We start from the raw sequence: 22,460 nt of genomic DNA, 5'->3' as shown, positions 1-22,460 counted from the left end.
TGTTTTTCTCTCACATATGTCTCCGCATTCCAAGTCTGCGTCGCATTCAATTGTTTTTCTCTCACATATGTCTCCGAGGTATGCCTCAGTGTACGTTATTCCGCGAAGCATAATTTCTATCGAACAGCGCTCTCAGACGGTCGCTATTGACAACGACGAACATTGTATCAAGTTATTTTCAATAGATTATCGATCGAAAATTTGTTTGGACGCCGCTTGTGCCGGGCGCTCGTGTGTTGAGGTCACGTCATAAACATTTCCACAATAACCCATATATTGACTTATACACTTAAATATCAACATTGAAGGTATCCGTTGGTTTCCTGTACTGAAATTAAATCGACGACAATTTTTTTAGTTTTGGTGATACTTTTACGTACGTTTCGGCACATTTTGGCGCACCTCGGCGTAGTTTGGCGCCATTGTGAACGGGGGACTACACGCGAGTGAGCGAGACAACAATGTATCAATTTCGGACAAAAGGATATCGATCGATAACGTTCACTGCACGATTACAGTGGAGACTCTACGCCCGTTCGCCTCTGTTCTGTGTTATTCTTGCAGTTTACTGGGATTTTCATAATTAATATTCGCCAAAATTTGGTATAAACAACAATCTGTCTGTATTTGGTCTGTATAATTTAAGAGACGCTAACCGATTAAAATGGGTCAATATTAGACCCTGATTCTGCATATGCAAACGCTGTAAGATCGCCATTTTATTCAGGGCAAGAGCAAAAATTCAGCGATCGGAAAAATAAAATGCAACTAAAACAAGTTTCGTCGAGAAATTCAAAAAACTAAAACGACAGCAATTTTGTATATATATCAAGGAAACACCGTGCCACTTTTCACTATAATTGGTTCAGAATTGAGAAATTTGAACGAGCGATAGTTGTACGGTCTGTTCAGTACATTAAACGCAATTGTTTTCTATGGGAAATCGAGCAGAGTAGACACATCGTAAAATGAAAAATACATCTGAAAAAAAACGTTGGTTTAACTTTTTCATTTCGCTGTTATTTTTTATAATATTTGGTATGACACATATCAAGAAGGGTAACTAAAACTCTATGGTTTTATTTTTTTTAGTTTCCCTCTTATTTTTATGAAATGACGAGTTGAAGATCGTTTTGCTGTTGACTGTGTTTTTACTTGATTTTGCATATGTCTCTTATCGCTTACGTATTTTTGGAATTCCTTTGTGAAATTCTTCCCAAAATATTATAATTGTAAGGGCAGCATATACGGGAAATAGGACCTGTTGCTCTTTCATTAATATTTAGATGTGCAGCAAGGAAATACGGCGAAATTTTCAACACTGAGAGTCAATTTCACCTCCCGCGTCATGTTGAAAATTTCGCCGTATTTCCTTTGACTTCTATTTGACTTCTATTGATATGCTAATAAGGATCTGACCGAAGGAGCGACGTCTCTATTAGCATATCAATAGAAGTCAACGTTCGCTGCTGGAGCTTTGAAAATTGAGTACTCCTTGGAAAATCAGCCGAAATTACGTAAACGAACGAGAAATTTTAAATTTTGTTCACAAAAGGAGTTAGGGAATGAGCAATAATCAGAGTTCAGGCAGGTATAGGTCATTTTATTGAATTACGCTCACTTTGGTTTATTTTGCCGTTCAAAGTTCCGATACATGTTGTGTCGTCGTAATAGACCCACTTTCGCTCGCAGTTGGCCCGCAGCTATCCGTGGCGGGGTTGACCTTTGACCCACATAACGACGCACGCAACCCCGCCAACAGATAGTTGCGTTTCCACAGCTAGCCTGAGTAGACTGGCAGAGACCCTGCGATTCGCGTTTTTGCCCAGTGTCAGTCAGTTGCAACACGCGCGCGCCCTTCAGAGACACAGGCGCTCCTTAGCTGGGTAGTCTGCTAAGTGGATCGATTTTCGGCTCGATTTATCGATCCCGTTGTCGATATGCCCGCCACTGCAATCTAAATAGTGAGTACATTTAGGCACGGTCCTTTTGTGGAGGGACTGTGATTTAGATTGCAGTGGCGGGCATATCGACTACGGGATCGATAAATCGAGCCGAAAATCGTTCTACTAAGCAGACTACTCAGCTAAGGAGCGCCTGTGTTCAGAGACGCGACGCGAATCCCATGGTCTGGACGTTCTTGCAAACAAAAGGTCGGATTTCTGCCTGAACCGGGTACTTTATAGAACTCCACACATCCGTTAATCAAAACAAAAATGACAGGTAGCATAGGAAAATAAAATGAAAAATGAAAAATAAAAACATGTCGCATATATAGGTCTACTGGCTACTAGCATAATATTCTCTCCGCCCAGTTGGATAGGTGTTTCTTTGACGTCACTAGCTTATGTATATTCATATACTTGCAAGAACCGACAGTCGCTGTGTCTGGCAGCACGTGCTCACAGCTGCACAGCGCGGCGTAGCCTTCGAATGCAGGCCCAACTTTGGCGCGCAAAAAACAAGGCGCGCACAGCAACTATGGAGAATCTAGTGCGACCCCTGCATTGCCAAAAGTACGGCCAAAACGGAGTCAGCGTGGACTCTCTCTCGTGCGCGCAACAAAATAAACGTAGCCACTGACGTTTATTACAGACAAAACATACAGACAATGTAGCAAATATCATGAAATCTTTTTTGTTGAAAAGGCGTGCTGGCGTTACCAGGACTGTTTTGAACGTGTTGATTTCATCATGGATGTTAGATAAACATATCCATGTCTAGAACAAAAACTAATGAAAAAAGTTAAATTTCAATATTTCAACGATTTTATCCAACTCAGAAACGAAGGCTTTCCGTTTTGGGGGAAAAATTGACACTAAGCATGGATAAGGTCTATGGAAACACTAACATTTTAAAACAAGAACATGCAAGAAAATGTCAACAAGTTCGTGCAATACCAGTCGTGTTCCTTGCAATTCAAGGTGTTTGTGGATACGATGGTGGAGGTTCTTTGGGAATGGGTTGGAACCATTCATCGGTACGGATACTAGTCGCTGATGTGTTTAGCGGGAGGGGGTGGAGGAGTCGGTTACAGTCACAGTCGCTGACGGTGTGCTCGCTGTTGTCGGAATTTCAACTGGACGTTGATAATAGACGTACGGTGATGAAGGTGGCATCGTAGCTCTGCATAGCAGGGCTGTGTGTTACCGGCGTTATACGGCCTCCCACCACAGGCCGTATAACGCCGGTAACACTGGCTCTAGCTCTGCTATGCAGAGCTAGTGGCATCGCATAATACGGATAAGGTGTGCATGTGTAGTACTGGCAATACGCAGGCAGCAATCTAAATTGAGCTGCGTGCTGCGGAGATTGCTCGGTTGACGCTATCCCACTTTCGCTGAAGCTAACACCACCTCCTCGACCGGGCGTTTGTGTAGATTCGGGCGCAGGAAACGTGATACCACGCCGTTCAAGCTCTTTCTGTACATGATTTACCGTACTTTTTGTTTTGTTCTCAAACCCATCGTATTTTTCACCATCGACTAAATAATTGAATGCCATCTCTTACTCTCTGTTTTTTGACGAATCAGGATTTAGTTATCCGGGAGTTTGTAATAGCCTGTACGGACATGCAGCTATCGGCACTCGCTGTGTTGAAATACAGCGGTACGCTACAACCAAAACAACCAAATGTAACGCTGAATCATTTGTCATGCAAACGATGGTACTCCTTCGCTCATGGTTGGCGACGTCGTCATTGTTGACACTATTGCCCAACTCATCACAATCGTGGAGGTGAACTTTTGGCACAATTCTTAGATCACATGGGAATACAGTACATTTTCACGTTAACTCACTCGCCTGACTTCAACGCAGCTGAATATGTTTCGTTCACTTAAGGGGGAGACCCACATTCACAGACACTTTTCTTTAACCTGATTTTTCACAATGAAAATGAATCTTTAACCCGACATGTAGTATATGTTTGGGTAGCTCGACAATTGAGATTATAAAAATTGTAAGAATATTTCAAAACCTGTTTGCGTGTGTTTGATTTGCTCAAAAATGTGTGTTTTTGAGTTTTTTCACTTAAAAAGTGTAAGTACGAGAGGGTGATGGCCATTGGTAAGTCGTTTACTGCAATCGATAGTAGGGTAAGGTGTGTAAAAAACCGTGTCCTGGAGTTTTGATACTCCGCTTTGTTTTTGCACAATTAGCCTTGAAAGTGAGAAGTGGTGGATTCTGAATAAATTAACGGCTTTTGTCCACGTTTGTCACGATATCTTTTGTTTTTGGAACATTATCGGAATTCTGAGACACCGTTTTGTAGAAACAGTCACTCACTACAACCTGTGCAAAGATAGGCTAATCCGTCAACGCGGTGCCAAGTTACACTCTCCAGAAGTTGCGATACATTGCCATTAAACGGAACGGAGTAAATCGCAGAAATGTGTATGCCACCCTTGGAGTCGCACAAAGTCAGCTAAAATTCCGGTTCGCTCACATTTTCGGTGGAAATTCCCAGCCCATAATGAAGTACAGGACTTTTTACACAATTGTCTGAATTTTAGTATGAATGAAATGATACATGACGTGAAAATTGGAAGAAAATGAACACTGAAATGGCCAGTTCGCGGCGTAAGCGTTAGGCTTTATTTACACAACTGTCATTCCGAGCTAAATCTGGGGATAATCTTCTTGCTAAATACAAACTAGCGTATTAACTGTGCACTGTAGTGTACCAGTTAAAATTTGATTATCAAGCGAAGAAATGGCTGGCTGCTTATATACTTCGTAAAAATTATGTGATTTTGCATGCCAAGTCCGATGACATTGTGTTTTCCTCTCTTTTGGTTGCGCAATCGTCACCGCGTTTTCAGCTTCCTGAATTTACAATGTGGTACATACCGACAAAGACGAAGTTCATTCAGACGCCGTGTTGCGTACGTTAGCTTTTACGTTCCGTACTGCATCTTGAAGTACGACCACAGTCCGCCTTAAACATGGCATGGAGCTAAAAACGGACAGCTACATGAACGCGGTTTCCGACCTCAGAAACACCAGTGCCGGGCTAACTTTGTGTTGTGTCAGGTTAGAACCCATCGTTAGGCTAAACTAAATATAACACCTGACAATATATGGTATCTAAAACGATTTCCTAAAAGTAAGATAAAAAGTTGGCGAAAAACTGAAATAAATCGATTCTGACACGAAACTTGAACAATTCTAAAAGCGACTTGTTTTGGCTTCGCGAGTACCATGGAGGCGAGTACCTAAAACAGATGTGAATCTGTGACCACGTTGATATTAAACTGAATGCGTCATTCTAAAATCGCGACGGTCGAATTTTGTACAAGTAATAAAATGCGTGAACTTCAGTCAAACAGTTGAATATCGCGTTGGCTGATATGTGGAAACGAGCATTCGTCGTTCTCCGGTATCGACTGTCTGCTCTAATAACGACGATAGACAAACCAGCAGCACGCTGTTTTTCATCGTGATTGAGATTATCCACAGGAAAAAGTATAGTTGCTGATTCGAAAAAAGCATGTTCATGGTTGTTTAATTTTTTCAAGTTCATGGAAATTATTCCATCATTTTCAATTTTGGTTTCTTTAAATTTACCGCATAAGTTTATAATTGCCTAATAACAATTCAATCGCAATGATTTTAAAGCTCTACTGACATGAATTTGTGCTATGAAATATCGCATACTTTTCAATCGAGATTGATTTCGACCCTGGACTTCGACTCACTTCATGAGCAGTCCGCCAATAAAAGTTCAGTTGATCGAGACAAATTATGCTCTATGATTAGCTCCGGTACAGATTGAAAAACAAATGCTAGATCAACATTGTGTTTACATTGTAAATCACGGCATCATTCTAATGTAATATAGCAAAACTGTACGTGCGTTACCCGCATCATGTTCCCTCTGTGCCCGCATAGAATTTACAAAACAATAAGCTTACGTTTCCAAACCGGGCAGAGCAGACACCGGCGCGATTTTCTCGTTATAAAATTTCGAACTATTGGCATATTTCTATTAAATTTCTACTGAGAGGAATGTTGCTCGCCCAACTGTCGAAAAAAAAGACGTCGCAACCATTTTCACAAAAAAAGATAGAAACTTGTGGTGACATACGTACAGGAATCTTCATTGCAGGCTTTACGTGTAAACCTTAACGTAAGCGGGAACAGTTTTGGTTGCCGGACTTCACTGGGCATTTGCAGACGTTAAAAAATCATCTGAATTTTTATCATCAGTCGCAATTAGTTCGGAGCGGGATCAATTTGAATGTCGGACTTCATTAGGTGCAGACAAACATGTAAACTGTTATCAGAAACAGACGTAATTTTTGGATTTTCGGAGTAGCCTAGTTTGATTAGGGCGGGGTCAGTTTTGAATGTCAGACTATTCTTGACCGCGGAGTGACGTCACTTTCACCTCACGCACGCGAGTGAGGTGAATTGGGATTTGACTATACAGGACAGTGAACAATGCAGAAATTATGTGACAAAGGACAGAACTTAGTGTTTATCATTGACATAATGTTGAAACTTTGAATACTGGTGTAAAGGTTGAAAAATCCACACTTCAATATTTTGTTCTCACGGCAGTGTGACGCAAAAATGACGTTAAAAACCGCAAGTTCCCGGATGTCCGCGGTCAAGAATACTTTGCATTGAGTCCACGTCATTTGTTAGCGGACACAAATGTACGTTTTGGTTTTCGGCGGCGATTAATTTTGAATGCTGGACTTTATTTAGCAAACATGTAAAGACAAAGACCAACTATTTGGATTTTCGGCCGTTCTTTGTTTTATACGGGAAGAGTTTTATTAAATAAGTGTTATAGGAAAACGAGGTAAAAATAACGTAAACTACAATGAGCAGCCTCTCTGTTGTGCGCAAGATGTATCACAAGTTTTTGTTCGAATCTCAGTTTAGTGTTGAATGAGTATAAAGCGTTCTGCGTTACAGTCCTTGCTTGCGACCATTTCCAGTTTACACCTTTTCAACGCATCGGAAACTGGAGTTTTAAGCCTGACTGTTATGGGGTGAGAACACCGCCAAAATTATCTTGAAAACTTTATTTAAACTTATCTCATTATTATTATTCCATTGTTTGGTGATTTAATGATAATTATATCAGTATTTGGCCATTATTTTGCAATTATTTGATCATTATATGGATATTATTTTGACATGATTATGAACTTATTTGGTAATTCGGTTGTTTTTGACATTATTCAGCATTGATGTCTTGATTTGGAACTTATTTCATCATTATTATTCCCATTATTTGGTGATTTGGTCATTTTTATGTCATTATTTGGTTTTTCTTATGCAATTATTTGGTCATGATTACGACATTGTCTTGATATTATCTTGATATTGTCTTGACATTATTATGTTAATTCGGTTCTTTTGCCATTATTCGGCATTGATGTCTTGATTTAGAACTTATCTTATCATTATATTCCATTATTTGGTGATTTGGTCATTTTTATGTCATTATTTGGTCTTTCTTATGCGATTATTTGGTCATGATTACGACATTGTCTTGACATTCTCTTGATATTGTCTTGACATTATTATGTTAATTCGGTTCTTTTGCCATTATTCGGCATTGATGTCTTGATTTAGAACTTATCTTATCATTATTATTCCATTATTTGGTGATTTGGTCATTTTTATGTCATTATTTGGTTTTTCTTATGCGATTATTTGGTCATGATTACGACATTGTCTTGATATTATCTTGATATTGTCTTGATATTATTATGTTAATTCGGTTCTTTTGCCATTATTCGGCATTGATGTCTTGATTTAGAACTTATCTTATCATTATTATTCCATTATTTGGTAATTTGGTCATTTTTATGTCATTATTTGGTTTTTTTATGCGATTATTTGGTCATGATTACGACATTGTCTTGGTATTATCTTGATATTGTCTTGATATTATTATGTTAATTCGGTTCCTTTGCCATTATTCGGCATTGATGTCTTGATTTAGAACTTATCTTATCATTATTACTCCATTATTGGTGATTTGGTCATTTTTATGTCATTATTTGGTCTTTCTTATGCGATTATTTGGTCATGATTACGACATTGTCTTGACATTCTCTTGATATTGTCTTGACATTATTATGTTAATTCGGTTCTTTTGCCATTATTCGGCATTGATGTCTTGATTTAGAACTTATCTTATCATTATTATTCCATTATTTGGTGATTTGGTCATTTTTATGTCATTATTTGGTCTTTCTTATGCGATTATTTGGTCATGATTACGACATTGTCTTGACATTCTCTTGATATTGTCTTGACATTATTATGTTAATTCGGTTCTTTTGCCATTATTCGGCATTGATGTCTTGATTTAGAACTTATCTTATCGTTATTATTCCATTATTTGGTGATTTGGTCATTTTTATGTCATTATTTGGTCTTTCTTATGCGATTATTTGGTCATGATTACGACATTGTCTTGACATTCTCTTGGCTTTCAATTATCTGACCTCCTTTATTATCTGAACTCATTATTTGACCTGCATTTGAACCCTACCCAGAAATCATTGCACATTCACAATGGCGCAGATGATACGGTCTGTTCCCTCGCATAGAGATAGAAAAACGGGCTTTGCGAAAGTTTTAAAGCGCAGCTCAGCACATCGCGTATCTAGAATAGTTGGTCGTGCTCGAAAACTGAGATCGACCACAATTTTGGATTAAAAATCGATTATTTTCGGCGGCGGAACTGGGCTGTGTTGGGTAGCCTTTGGTGGCCTGTAGTATAGTAGCCCTGCGTACGATGCTGTGTGTTCCGCTACAGCTAATAGCCCCGCTCACCACAGCCTTGCAAAGACCCGTACGTAGAGTTGGTGACTTCAAATCCATTTTGGACTTGACGTAAAAAGCCAAATTACTGCCGAAATTCAGCGTTCTTGGGCCCAAGTCGTATCCCTGCCTACCTCAGCTACTCGATCGCTTCCAAAAATGCCAGTCTTTTATTCTTTTTTCGTAAATAACCGTCGATGTCGGCAACTCTCTCGCTAGCCCTGCGTACGTACGCAGTGTACGCTGTGCATTCCCTGTTGCGTTCCTAACACACAGCAGTATTTTTCAAAATTGACAGAGCATTCATATTTCAAATTTTTTTAACAAACTTTAATTTAAAATAGTCATGATGCGCATGTTTTCAGATGACATGAAACAATACATGTTAATTTGGTTTTTTTTGCCTTTTCTGCCAGCCGCCACTGAGAAATCTTTGATTATACATATCAGAATGAATACACAATGTGTAAGCCTATCCACATTTCCCCTAGCCTCATACACACTGAGATCACTTCTTGAACTACAGCAAATTTCTTGTGTACACAATATTTCAACAATCCGACACCATAGCATTGATGCAGAGCCACATGATCTTCTGGATGCACATACAGGATTATTGGAAAATCAACCCTTTTGTAAATTTTTCACCATATATTTTTGACAGTAATACATACTATTTTTATTTTCAACATTAAAAAACTATCGCTGAAAAGCAACTTGAAGATGAGACGGCCATAAATTTATTTTCAAAAAAGTTTATAGTAGATGTAAGTACTGTAAAAAGTTATGTAGAACATTTAAATTTAGAAAGGGTAAAATTGATGAGAATGAAACATAGAAAAAGGAGCAGAAAAGAAGAGAGGATAAAAAATACGAGGACTATGACTGGTTAAAGTTGCTCTTGAGTGGGAACCTTCAAAATTTAAACGTAAAAGAATTAGATAAATACCTTGATAAACATAAATTACCAAAACAAAAAAAATTGAAAGCTGAAAAAGTTCAAATTATAACCGCACATATACATGCACAACCTTCATTCAATTTAAGAAAACTGTCAGGGAAAGATGTAACAACTTATGTCACAGATGAGTCAGAGTCAGATAGCAGTGACTCTGAATTGGAAATCTCTGTCAATGGAGTCATTGAGAGTGATGATGATGGTGTTGGTTCTGAATATAATAGTGACACAGACACTGAACTGACGAAATCCCATAGAACCAACGTGACCATGTTACTTTAAGAAGTGGCAGAGTAGCAAGTCGTTTTGTTTTGAATTAAGGTGGAGCTGCATGTTGCCAACACAGTTTTTTTCAAAGCAATATTTCTCATCAAAGATGACAAGGAAACCCCCCTCATACCATATAATTTCAAAAAGCAGAGACTCTAAAGTTTAGTGTGGTAGCAGTAGTTACTCAAAGGATGAAGTGGGTGTATATTTGGGGTAAAAAACCTCAATTTTGGTATTAATGATAAAAATTAATTTAAGTCAAAAACTTGATACTATTTTCTGAAATGTAATATTTCACTTGAAAGAAGAGTATATGTAGAAAAAAACCACTATTTTATTTGGCATTATCCATCCTCATTTAAAATTGTAGGGGTTTAAAGACTGACACTCTAATAATTGATTAAAATCATGATCAGCAAAATTAAAATGCCTCTTATTCAAAATGCCTCTTTTTAAAAATGTAAGAGCTTTATTGCCAAACAAAACCAATTGATAGTCGTTTTGTTATATAGCATTTAAAAAACATAATGTGAAATTTCAGAAAATTTGACCCAGTCGGAGTGGAGTTATATTCTTCGGAAATTTTGAAATTGGGAGGCAAAAGAAGCCAAGAAATCGGGTGATTTGCATACATTTGCACAAATTAACACTTCTTTATTAGCTCAGCTGTCAGCGACGTGGAGCTTATCAAATAGGTTGATTTTCCGTCGTCGTCCGTCGTCGTCCGTCGTCCGTCAACAATTGCCTTCTTCTCTGAAACCGTAAGTCCAATTGCTTTGAAATTTTATATGCAGCTCACTTGGGGTGACTTGTTCAAATCGGGGTGAAATTTGCATATTTGTATTTTTGGGGTATTTTTTGGTGTTTTTGGTAAAAAATCTTCTTCTCTGAAACCGCTTGTCCGATTGCTTTGAAATTTGATATGCAGTTTACTTAGGGTGACTTCAGTCAAATTTGTTCAAATCGTGGTGAAATTTGCATATTTGTATTTTTAAGGCAATTTTTGTCATTTTTGGTAAAAAAATCTTTAAAAATCTTCTCTTTCAAAAGTACCTGTCAGATAGCGTTGATATTTGGTACATATGTCCCTGGGGAAGATCTATTTAAGATTTGTTCAAATTGTGCAGAGATATGCAAATTTGCATTTTTAAGGCAATTTTTGCCATTTTTGGTCAAAAAATGTATTTCTCTAAAAGTACCGGTCTGATAGTTTTGAAATTTGGTATACAGGTTTCTATAGATGAACTAAGTAATATATATTGAATTTCTGATGAAATCTGTAATTTTGTATTTTTGGGCAATTTTTGCCATTTTTGGTCAAAAAATGTGTATTTCCAAAAGTACTCATCTGATAGCTTTGAAACTTGGTATACAGGTTTCTACCGATCACCTTAATGATATTTATTGAAATTATAATAAAATAAGCAATTTTGAATGTTTGGGTCAATATTTTCCATTTTTGGTTAAAAAAATGTGTTTCTCAAAAAATTCTGGTCCAGCAGCTTTGAAATTCGGTATACAGGTTTCTATAGATGAACTAAATTTGATCTTTGAAATTATGATGAAATCTGCAATTTTTATTTTTTGGGGCAATTGTTGCCATTTTTGGTCAGAAAATTTTATTCTCAAAAAACTACTCATCAGATAGCTTTGGTTGACATGTTCTTAGGGATGATGCGATGTGATATATGCAAAGTATGATGAAATCTCAATTGTTTATTTTTGCAGCTATGTTAGCCACTTTTTCTGGCCACTGCATTGAGCTATCAAAGATTTAATTTCCACCTTCTTCATCAACATGTGTCAAAATAGTTATTCTCTACATAAACACAGCAGAGCTATATCGGCCGCTAGGTCGCTTGTCATGCAACTTTACTTTGCTTTACAAGCTACAAGGTAAACCCAACCTGATGATGCTGAATATTTGCTGTAATTTTTAGCATTTGTTTACTGATGATGCTGAATATTTGCTGTAATTTTTAGCATTTGTTCAATGTTCATCTCTGTGTATCAGCATTTGTTTGTTATTCTATCACTACATAGAACACCCAATGCTGTATTTAGCAACATACCAGTGTGAACATAAATGACCATTGTTATTGTTGATAAATGAATTCTAGCCTGGACTTGATTCGAGATCTCTTTTCAACAAAAACAACCCCGACTGTTTACTGTATGGTTTGTGTTGACATGCTAAATACTGGACATTTCATGACGCTTCAGGGAGGAGAACAAGATACTGCAGTAGATGCATAAAACAAACCACTGTGAATATTACCGAATTTGGCAGCTAAAGGAGTTTAACTAAACACGTTGAGTTTATCTGTCACCCAGGTAGCATCTATGGTTCTCTTTTGTAGAGATCAGAAATTCTGGGCAAATATTAAATTGATGATTTTTTTCCTTGGCCCCCCTAAAAGATTGTGGTATTTTTGTCTGCCCCCCCCTAAATTTTCTTGGGAAAAATGGGTGGCCCCCCCCCTGAAAATCCTCCACCCCCCTGGAAGTAAATTCTGAATCGTCCCTAACAACTCTACGTACTTTGCAGGGCTGTGGTGAGCGGGGCTATTACTGTAGCGGAACACACAGCATCGTACGCAGGGCTAGTAGTATAGCTATTACACCTAGCCGAGCGTACAGGTCTGTGTACCGTGTACGCGTGTGTTCTCGGCGTTATATGGTACAGGCCCACGGCACGTTTCGTAGATCGTCGTCGGATGGGAAGTGACTAAGACCGAGGTTCGGTCTTCGGCCTCACAGTGTCAGTCACTTCCCATCCGACGACGATCTACGAAACGTTCCGTGGGCCTGCTATATGTTATATGGTGGAGGCCGTATAACACCGGAAACACACAAGACCTGTACGTACGCACGGCTAGGTTACACCCAGCCTGCCACACAGAGATCAGTATAGAAGGTATCGATACCGTGGACGAAAACGACAATCGCCGCGCTGTCTCAAAAAATCGCAACACATAGAAGACTAGGGGACTAACAGTTACCATGGATTTTTGAATTCTGGCATATGAGAACAATCAAATATTAGAGAAAAAAGATGGGGTCACCATACTTGATCTTATGCAAGTGTACGATGAAAGTCAGTTTTTCTGAAATCACTTAAAATCAATATATAAAACCATTCATTTCAAGAGGTCTGGGAAGTTTGTTACTTATTCCTTTTTCCTTATTCCTTATTCAAACTGTGAAGTTTGTTACTTATTCCTTTTTCCTTATTCCTTATTCGAATGTGAAGTTTGTTACTTATTCCTTTTTCCTTATTCCTTATTCGAATGTGAAGTTTGTTACTTATTCCTTTTTCCTTATTCCTTATTCGAATGTGAAGTTTGTTACTTATTCCTTTTTCCTTATTCCTTATTCCTTATTCGAAGTCTGTTACTTATTCCTTTTTCCTTATTCCTTATTCGAAGTCTGTTACTTATTCCTTTTTCCTTATTCCTTATTCGAACGTGAAGTTACTTATTCCTTTTTCCTTATCTTAAGAATCCGTGGCACATTGCGTCCACGTCACTTTCGTTTTCAAATCATGAAAACAATTGATAAAATTCGCAGCTTTTAACTTCATTCTTATTTGAGTTTTCGATATTTGATACCAAAAAGATCACATTTTCTGTTTTCTTTTGATAACACTACAATGATATCAACAAAAAAGGGAACCTTATGATTTGGCACTTGGCTACAAAATGCGTCCAATGGTCTTCTTTGTCACTATGCAATAAATCATACATAGATATAATGAAAAACATCCGTTTTTCTTTTTTCCGTTTTCATGTCTCCATGCACTGATGTTCGACGTTAAAACACTATATATCCCTTTTTCATTTTTCGTTTTCACGTTTTTGTCAACTGATGTCCAACATTACAAAACTATATACTACATTTAGCGTTGGTTTTATGTTTTATCTTTTTACGATTTTCTTTCCTTTATGGCATGTCAAACTTGTTGTCCAAGTTGCCTTTTAGGGGAGGACCATTTGATATTGGGGGAGGGTGAAGATTCGAGAGGGGCCATATTTTCCCCCTGCCAGTCTCACTGGATATTATTTGTTTTCCTTACATGATTCTGGCATTTTATTTTTGGCATTCCTTCTTTCAAGGAATATTTTGTTTTATTTGCGGCCTTGCAGCAGAACACATGTATCTTACATTCGATCAGAAGTGGGCCTGGAAAAATGTACATATGTAAAAATTTTACATAAAAAACAGGATTTAAAATTCAGTTGTAAATGTTGTGACCATGACATACTTGAAAAATTTATTGAGCCCCAAAAATTCAAAAGTTCTGCACCAAAGGGAATCTAATTTGTTTTTCTTCCATTAGTTTACCATTTGAGTAGTGGAATGAGAATAGTGCCGCCTGGCAAATTTGCATTATGATAGAAACAATAGTTTAAAGTTTAGATCTTAACAAAGCATCGTTTTGTGAATATTTTCAAGTTATAGCTAACTATTCAAGCGGATACATATGAAAGATTAGTGATTATAGGATAAAACCAGATTTTAATCACACCTAAAGACTTTTTGAGGAATTAGGAAATCTAGGGGTTCATGCCTGTATAACAATGAAGTGTTGAAACACCTAGTATTCATTGTGTAAATACAGCCTGTACACGTCAAACTGCCTTGCTTTTGTTGTCAATTATAAAGTTTGGACGAAACTTCAGTTGTAAACAATAATAATACACTTTACACGTATGCATGCTGTGTTGAGTAGTTCATTACTTGGCATTTTAATCTGCTGTTAGTAGGGAGTTGTACACATGGTAGTTGATGTTACTAACCACAGTAAAACAGTAAATAATTCATCAAATGTGAAGCGGAAACAAGGGACCCAACTACTGACTCCAAAAAATCATTTGATTTTAAATGTCCGTCACTTTACTTGTCAAAGCTATCTGTTTGTTTATATCACAATCATGCAAAGGCCCAACATTATTTATTAGTCACCAAATATTTAGCAAACAATATGCATGCATCTATTGAGAGTGCACAATTCTGATTAAATGAACATTTCGAAAGGCCCAAGTTGTTTATACTACATATACAGTCCCTTTTCATATTGTGTAGATCTGTTTGGAGCACTGAAAATTGAACTCAAGTTCACCTGTGCATAAGAAATTTACTAGTCTGGCGTTGGCGGCGCTCTACCAGATGTAGACGACACGAATGTCGGGCCGGGGGGGGGGGGGGGTGCCGGTGCTCGAATGACGGCATTATTCAAGACGTTCGCGGCTTTTATTCCATAAACAAACGCATTGATACTATTTTAAGCAGTAATTCTAATTAACAAAGAAAAAATATACTGAAGAAAATAATTTGTTCATGCCCGCAACCCGCAAATTAGCGCATCCGGACGCATCTTGCTGCATGCAAACACTTCTTGTGCCATAATTAAATATTGTGAGTTCAGGATGAAAGGGTCAGTAGCAGCCACTTTTGATATTTTTTTCAATAGCTTTTACTACTCCCAAAAGCATGTTAAAACACTCAGCTTCTAGCTTGTCAACAGAAATTTTATATTTTGTATTGATGTTGATGTCAGGCGAATTTAAGTCTGGACTGAAAATGCAAGCGTCATCAAACAAGTTTTACACACATACAGAATGTGTTGAATAGTTTTAATACCGACTGTGTCAGACAGCACGAAACTAGTCTGTACACACAACAAAATACCGACAAAATATCAAAAGTTACAACTACTTTTCATATCAGCAAAAAAAAAAAGAAAAAAAAGTCGCGTCACCGCACCATTTTTTGGGAAGACACTTAGGATGGGAAACAAACTATTTTTTTGGCCTTAGTTTGCCATCTTTTTTGTTTCTCAAGCCATCCTTGGCAGGAAAATTTTTCACTTTATCTGCTGAAAATATTTTTCCCAAAATCTTCAAGCCACCCCCCAGAATATCAAATGGTCGGCCCCTTACATCACAAAGCATTCACGATTGACATCGACATCGGGTGCGCTCGAGAATTTTCCCATGGCACATGCAAATAAAATAGAAAATATGAGTCTTGAGTCTTCAGAGTCGCGGAACAAAATGTATCAAATAATCACACATTTTCTACCATAGCTTGATTAAACAGAGAAGCGTCCCAAGGCCTGTTAAACATTTTTATTCACTTATAATTTCCCCACTAATGCAAATGCGCAGGTTTACGAGAATGGTTCTTTCATAATGTCTTATTTTCGTTTGTGTACCAGTATTTTTACTGCCTTTAAGTATGTTTAATAATGCATCTTTGTATATGTCCAGCTGTGTTAGAATTTTTTGGGTGATAATTGGGCCATAAAATTGACACAATTTGTTCCGCTCCCTTTTACGGAAGAGACTTTCTTAATATTCTCGATTTAATTTTGTATAGCTCATGAGAACACTCCCGAGCGCAACCGATTTCCAAGCCCGTGCTTTTGTTATGTAAATTGACTCTTTAGATTGTTGCAAAAATTTATTCTATGTTCGCCGATGGGAAAACATATACACTGGGAATTGGATCCGGAACACGTACTTAAACATGTGCGAATGACAGGAAAGGGTAAGAGAACGCATACGCATGCAAATGAGCTATTGTTACGTTAGTGTCGGCCAATGAGTGACTGTTGCTGGTGAAATTGAATATGCAGATAAGAGTCTACCAGGACTACTTTCGTCCAATCCACACTAGAGTCTGCCGCGGCTGAAGACGTATCGTCATGGATGGGGTAAGATACATCCTCAAATACGGTGGTGACCAAAAATCTTTCCCAAAGGAAGGCCTCACGGCAACAAATGTTGCCAGGGTGTATAGGCTGAAAAGGGAAAGTGTCTACCTTGAAGACGCAGCCAATGTGCTGCTGTACTTCCCCGACGAAAACGGCAAGTTTTCTGAACTACAACCGGGCGTGATATATAATGTCTACGGCGACGGGCTCGAGAGTTCAAACATGCAGCCTGGAGTGTCGTATCAATTTCAAAACGGTAAGCGACGTAGTGTAAAATTTGACATATTGTGCATTTTCAAGAAATAAAATCGGCTAATTTTCATTTTCAAAATGGCACAGGATTATGAAATTTTAGGCTTAGGCTTATGGACAAAAAAAACATAGTATATTTCCTGTAAAATTTAAAGCCTTCGAAAAATAGGGTAGGTTGGTTCCGGGTCGGCGATTTTTTAAATTTTATTTTTTGTTTGCGAAACCCAGGATAGGAAAAAAAACTCTTGAATTTTGTACAGTTTGCCCCCAAAATATTTAACAATGGAGAGTATAGGGTCGGCGGCTTACTGGAAACACATGTACAAATTTATTTGTTTAATTCAAACTTTTTTTGCCAGAGACTTGGTGTCGCATTCTTGATTATGTGTGTACGTTTCTTTTGATCGAAAAAATATCACGTTTTACTAGGCTTGCTTTTCAATTTTTGCTTGTCATTTCTTAATCGCTGAAGACGTACGTACGTACAGACAACGAGTAATTTAACGCATAAAAATCTCGACTCCATACTAGCAATTTTCTTCTACCTCCATGGTTGACCGCAGCTTCCGTACGTGAATGAATGTGAGCGCGATCGCGATACGTAAAGTTGTTCACTTGACTGTATAGGCCGATGTACGAATATTGATAACGTGTTGCGTATATACGCAACTGATTCCGATCGGTACCGAAACACCATAGGACCACAAATCTAAATGGCGTCACACTCACAGCCAAGTTGTAGCTGTCAGATGCGTTAAAAACACTCAAAAACGTTCGGCTTTTAAGTAAATGTAGGATTTGTCCGATAGGTAGCTAAGCGAAAGGGTACAGAATGTAGGAATTTCATTTGATACGCATGCATTGTCAAATTTCCTACGTGAAGCTGGCTTTAAAATTATCTTACCCCTTCACTGCCAAACACCCCCCCCCCCCGCCGCCCCCACCCTGTCCAGGTCACATTGATTCTATTGTTTTGATAAAGCAGCGTTTATGTTTATCCAACAGGACCAAGTTTCTTTGGGAACACAGTCCGGGATGGTTTTAGTCAACATGCAACTTGCCAGCCGCAGTCGTCAATGACGTCACCTCATCCTGCTCGTACGTCGTCACCTATTCCATGGCCCAAACCAAGGCCAATAAATGTACCACCACCAGGCGTCAGCTTCAAGGTACAAAAGAAAAACCCGATCTATAGGAAATCTATCATGGTAGTTGAACTCAAGGAGGCACAAAAGTACTCACAGAGAACTCGGGAAATTTATCCGCTGGTGTTGACACTAACGGATAACGACTGCACAGTGGAAGGCGTACAGAACAAGATCTATGAGGAGACAGGGATAGAAATGAAGTTGTTGGATACCAACAATTTTCCCATTTACAATGGACCATCTACTGCAGGTAAGTCAACATTGCAGGGTACAGCTTTAAGAATCGTTGGTAGAAAACAGCCTCTTTCAAACTACAAGGTATCTGACTAATAATTTGATAGGAGCACCTATCAACCATATGCCAATTGGAAAGCTTAAATATTTAGCTACGCAACTGTCTATGACATATCCATTGTTTACACAAGGAATCAAGGATCACTTGACAGGAAATTCAAATACCCTTTCAAAAATTGGCCTAGATTCCTGTGATATTTCCGGTCGAATTTTAGACTTATTCTAAATCATTGAAAAAAAACACATTCTGTCATAACAATTGACTAAGGCCCTGCAAAAGAGGCATGTTTTTCAAGCAAAATACAACTTCTTTCAACCACATAAATTTCAGTCAGATACCTTAGAGTGTTGATGTGGAAGCAGGGAAAAATATGTTTTTGAAAGGGTTTTTGAACTTTGTCACATACTCCTTGTGTAAATAATGACACAAAAATGGGTCCAGGTGGGTTGCCAAATATTAGCTTCAAACTGTATATAGTATGTATGGATTCTTGGCAGCATTTGTCAGATAATTCTTTTTTTCAAAGTAGCTGTATAATTGCCCATCAAGCACCCTCAACCACACTGTCACAATTATCACACAGCACACCGAATACGTGTGCCCATCTCAGCCACATAGAGACCAATCAGTCTTTGTTGCCAGTCACAAGATAAAAATCAATGATGGTGCTGATTTGCACATGTAAGGATTTCTGTGTGTGAGCTTGTATGTGGGGGAGGGAGGGGGCAATGTCAAATGGTCTTAAATTATTGTGTTAGTTTAGCCTGTTGAACAGGTTTTATTCTCTCCCCTCAGTTAAAGGGAAAGGTCACTAAGGCTGATTTTGTCATGTGCGTCTCCTTTCGGTTTGGTTCGTACAGGAAAGTGGATAATGTATACAAGTAGAAGTTAGCATGTTTGTCAAAACAATTGTCTCTCTGCAGATTGACTTGTAAATATAGGTCTGCTCTTTGTTTTGGTTTGTTTTAGATCCTATGTTTTGGAAAACGCCTAGAAAGATAAAGGCAATAGAGGCATCACAATTTGAGGAGTTAAGATCCGGCGTAAAACGGAAAAGGACCTCAAGTAGATATAATGATGAAGATGAATGCTCTAGTGTAAGTATTTTACCCATGTTTGCCACTTAAAACCTTGACCGCTTTCAAAATGGATCCTTGATAGGGAACTGCCCCTTTCATTGTTTATGCTTAGCTACTTTTTATGCTAGTGAGACAGGGATTCTCAGAAAGTAGATTAGTTCGCTCATGGTAGATACAGAGATGTGGTTTCGAAATATGACCTGTCTGTTTCTCAAATGATCATAGAGTGACAGTATTCATGGCCTTGACTTACAACAGTAATTTGGTGGTTTAGCCAAATTACACTTAATATGTCAATTTTGGCCAATCTTGATGGGTGTAGCATGCCAGCAGGGTACGCTTTTCCATTCCAGACACCTGGTACCACCACTGAAACTGGTTCAAGATGGTCCTGTTTTACATTGTGTAATTGTCATTTTCTATTTGTTTCTTGGACCTGGTGATTCATTACACCTTGTATGATAGCAATTATCGGACCTGTTTTGATGTCATATTTTACATAAGGATTTTAGCAAATGCAATATTCACTAGATTGCTGCAACAATCACTACACAGTAATGTTGATAATGTGAGACTGCAAGGTTTTTGTACATTTGTTGATCCCAAGATTCCAATAAAAGCCCAAGATGAATTTTTATTTGCCAGCCAAGAAAAGTTGTACACCTAATGAAACTGATCTTATTCTTTACAGGATACCTTAGCACAGATCAGGAATAGCCTTCAATGTATCGTGTGCTTGATGGAGGTAACTTTCCCAGTTTACATATGCCATGGATGTAATATGATTACCGGTTGTTATGTATGCGTAATACGATGCACCAGTTGCCCTCACTGTCGCCATGACATCAATGAAGCAATGGGCCCAGTACGAGGCATGGACAGCCTAGCAGATGCTCTACAGTTTAAACGTTCGTCTGATAGAGACATTGCCGAGTCCGCGTCAAAGCGATCAAACAATGAGGAAGGAAACTCTTCACCTGAGTTAGGGCTGCCAAATACACCAGAACAGGCAACTGATGAGGATGTAATAATTAGTGACTAGTGTGCCAGAGAGACATTTTCGTACAGGGGTCTGCTGCCGGAGTTCAAAACATTGACTGATGTTTAAGGTCCAAAAGTAACCTGTTTTTTGTGTGTGTGTTTGTTTGTTTTTTTGAGGGGGTCATTGTACGTTTTTCTGCTGTTTCTACTGTTTTTCTGAAACATTTTGGCATTTCAAGTGTATTTGAGCCGTGTTCTGGCTTTCTTCAGATGGAACATTGACCCATGGTTACTATGGTTAGGGATATTTTCAAGAAAAATAGACCCATCTTGGCAACATATATCTGTATTCCTTTCTATGGGGGTGTACACCCCTTGGGAGTGGGGGAGAGACATAGTTTGCCAGCTTGTAGCAATGTAGACCATGATTTTAGTAAACAATAAAAGTTTCTAATAAACGAACAATTTTGTGTTTACTTTTAACCAAATGAATACCAAATGGTCAGCCCCTTGTTGTTGATCAATGAATTTTGGTCTGCACTTTAATCAGAAATTGCAGCTGATACACCACACTAAGGGGGGACAATTTGATATGGGAGGGATCTCGAAGATTGATGAGGAAGCGGATTTTTTAACCCTGATCAACAGGTCTTAATTTTCCCACTCCCTTCAGGCCTTTTATTGTCAGGCCTTCTCTGGCCGATTTTTTTTCATGGACATTTGCTGGGAATTTTTTTTTTCAAAAATCTAACAGAATCCCCCCAGGATATCAAATGGTCCACCCCTAAACTAAATTTCATGATGTACCGTTAAAACCCTATTAATTCAACCCCCTTTTAATTCATCAACCCGTTTTCTGGAAAACATTTAATTTCCGCTTTTATTTTAACCATATGAAGAACTGAACGCTGCTTTTGTCTCCTAATTTGACCACTTTGTCATCTTTGTACCTAGATACATTTTGTATCTTACCCAATTATAACTTTCAACTCTGATAGATACAAATAAAGTAGAACACAAAAAAAAATTGAATCTCAAAAGTGAATAAACAGACACCAGTATCTTGTCAGTCACTGCAAGATTTGCATTTTTACAATTTAAAAATACTATATTTGACTGTCAGCAAAATTGAATTTAAATAATTGAACTACTAGTATTTCAATTTTTTCTGGTTGAATTATGAAGGTTTTTACTGTACTTGGAGTGTTATCGGAAACAATTTGGGTTACCTTACGTGTGGTAGACTCTGTTAGAAGACCAAGGGTCACTGAATTAATCATTTCTTCCATGTGCTTAGCATTTGTCATTTGAACACTTCACAGTACTGTAGATTTCCCATAATTCATTGCGATTTGTATCCTCGGAGATACCTGAGTGAAGTCTACTATGTCTCCCATGTGTAGACAAATTCACAGACTATTTATCAAAATTTTGAAAACGTATTTTTATGCACACCATTCTTCTCAATTCTCATTTTAAATAATTTGGAAAATTATGCATAATTGAGAGAGGAGATAGCATTTTTGTGAAATTTGCCAGAGATTGTGTCCTCAGCCATACAGAATAATGTGATGGGAAGTAGGGAGACTAGTTGCACCTGTTTTATGAAACAAAAGGATATTGATTTTTTGCAATGGAAGTGACAAAAGAAATTTGCATGCTAAGTTTTCTCAGAGAATGACCCCTTCAGTTCGTCATAACTTGCTGCCCAAAAAGCAAGGCATTTGTAGTACCTACAGAATGTGACTTTTATGGTTGTTTAGTGGTAATTTTGAAACTTTCACTGAAATATCTAAACGTACTTTTACTAGATATTATTTATCAATTATTCTGATGCTGCACACTAGTGCTTACATGCAGAACTGAAAAAGTTTTTAGAAAAGTAACCTTCATGGATACAAATCAAAGAGAATTGTGGGTAATTTATTGTACTGTGCACTTGCACTACATGCAATCTAAACACTGC

The 22,460-nt window shown here is 38.0% G+C and overlaps 1 protein-coding gene across 1 annotated transcript; it reads left to right on the top strand.

Moving 5' to 3' along the window:
* Nucleotides 1-18,005: 18,005 nt before the first annotated feature.
* On the top strand, nucleotides 18,006-20,647 carry LOC139133574 (uncharacterized). The gene is made up of 3 exons (XM_070700344.1): nucleotides 18,006-18,389; nucleotides 19,404-19,531; nucleotides 20,205-20,647. Exons 1-3 carry the CDS (start codon nucleotides 18,068-18,070, stop codon nucleotides 20,553-20,555), a joined length of 801 nt encoding a protein of 266 aa, XP_070556445.1. The 5' UTR covers nucleotides 18,006-18,067; the 3' UTR covers nucleotides 20,556-20,647.
* The last annotated feature ends 1,813 nt before the right edge of the window (nucleotides 20,648-22,460 follow it).

The sequence above is a fragment of the Ptychodera flava genome, chromosome 1, assembly GCF_041260155.1.
Source record: "Ptychodera flava strain L36383 chromosome 1, AS_Pfla_20210202, whole genome shotgun sequence".
NCBI lineage: Eukaryota > Metazoa > Hemichordata > Enteropneusta > Ptychoderidae > Ptychodera > Ptychodera flava.
This window is presented reverse-complemented; position numbering and strand designations above follow the sequence as displayed.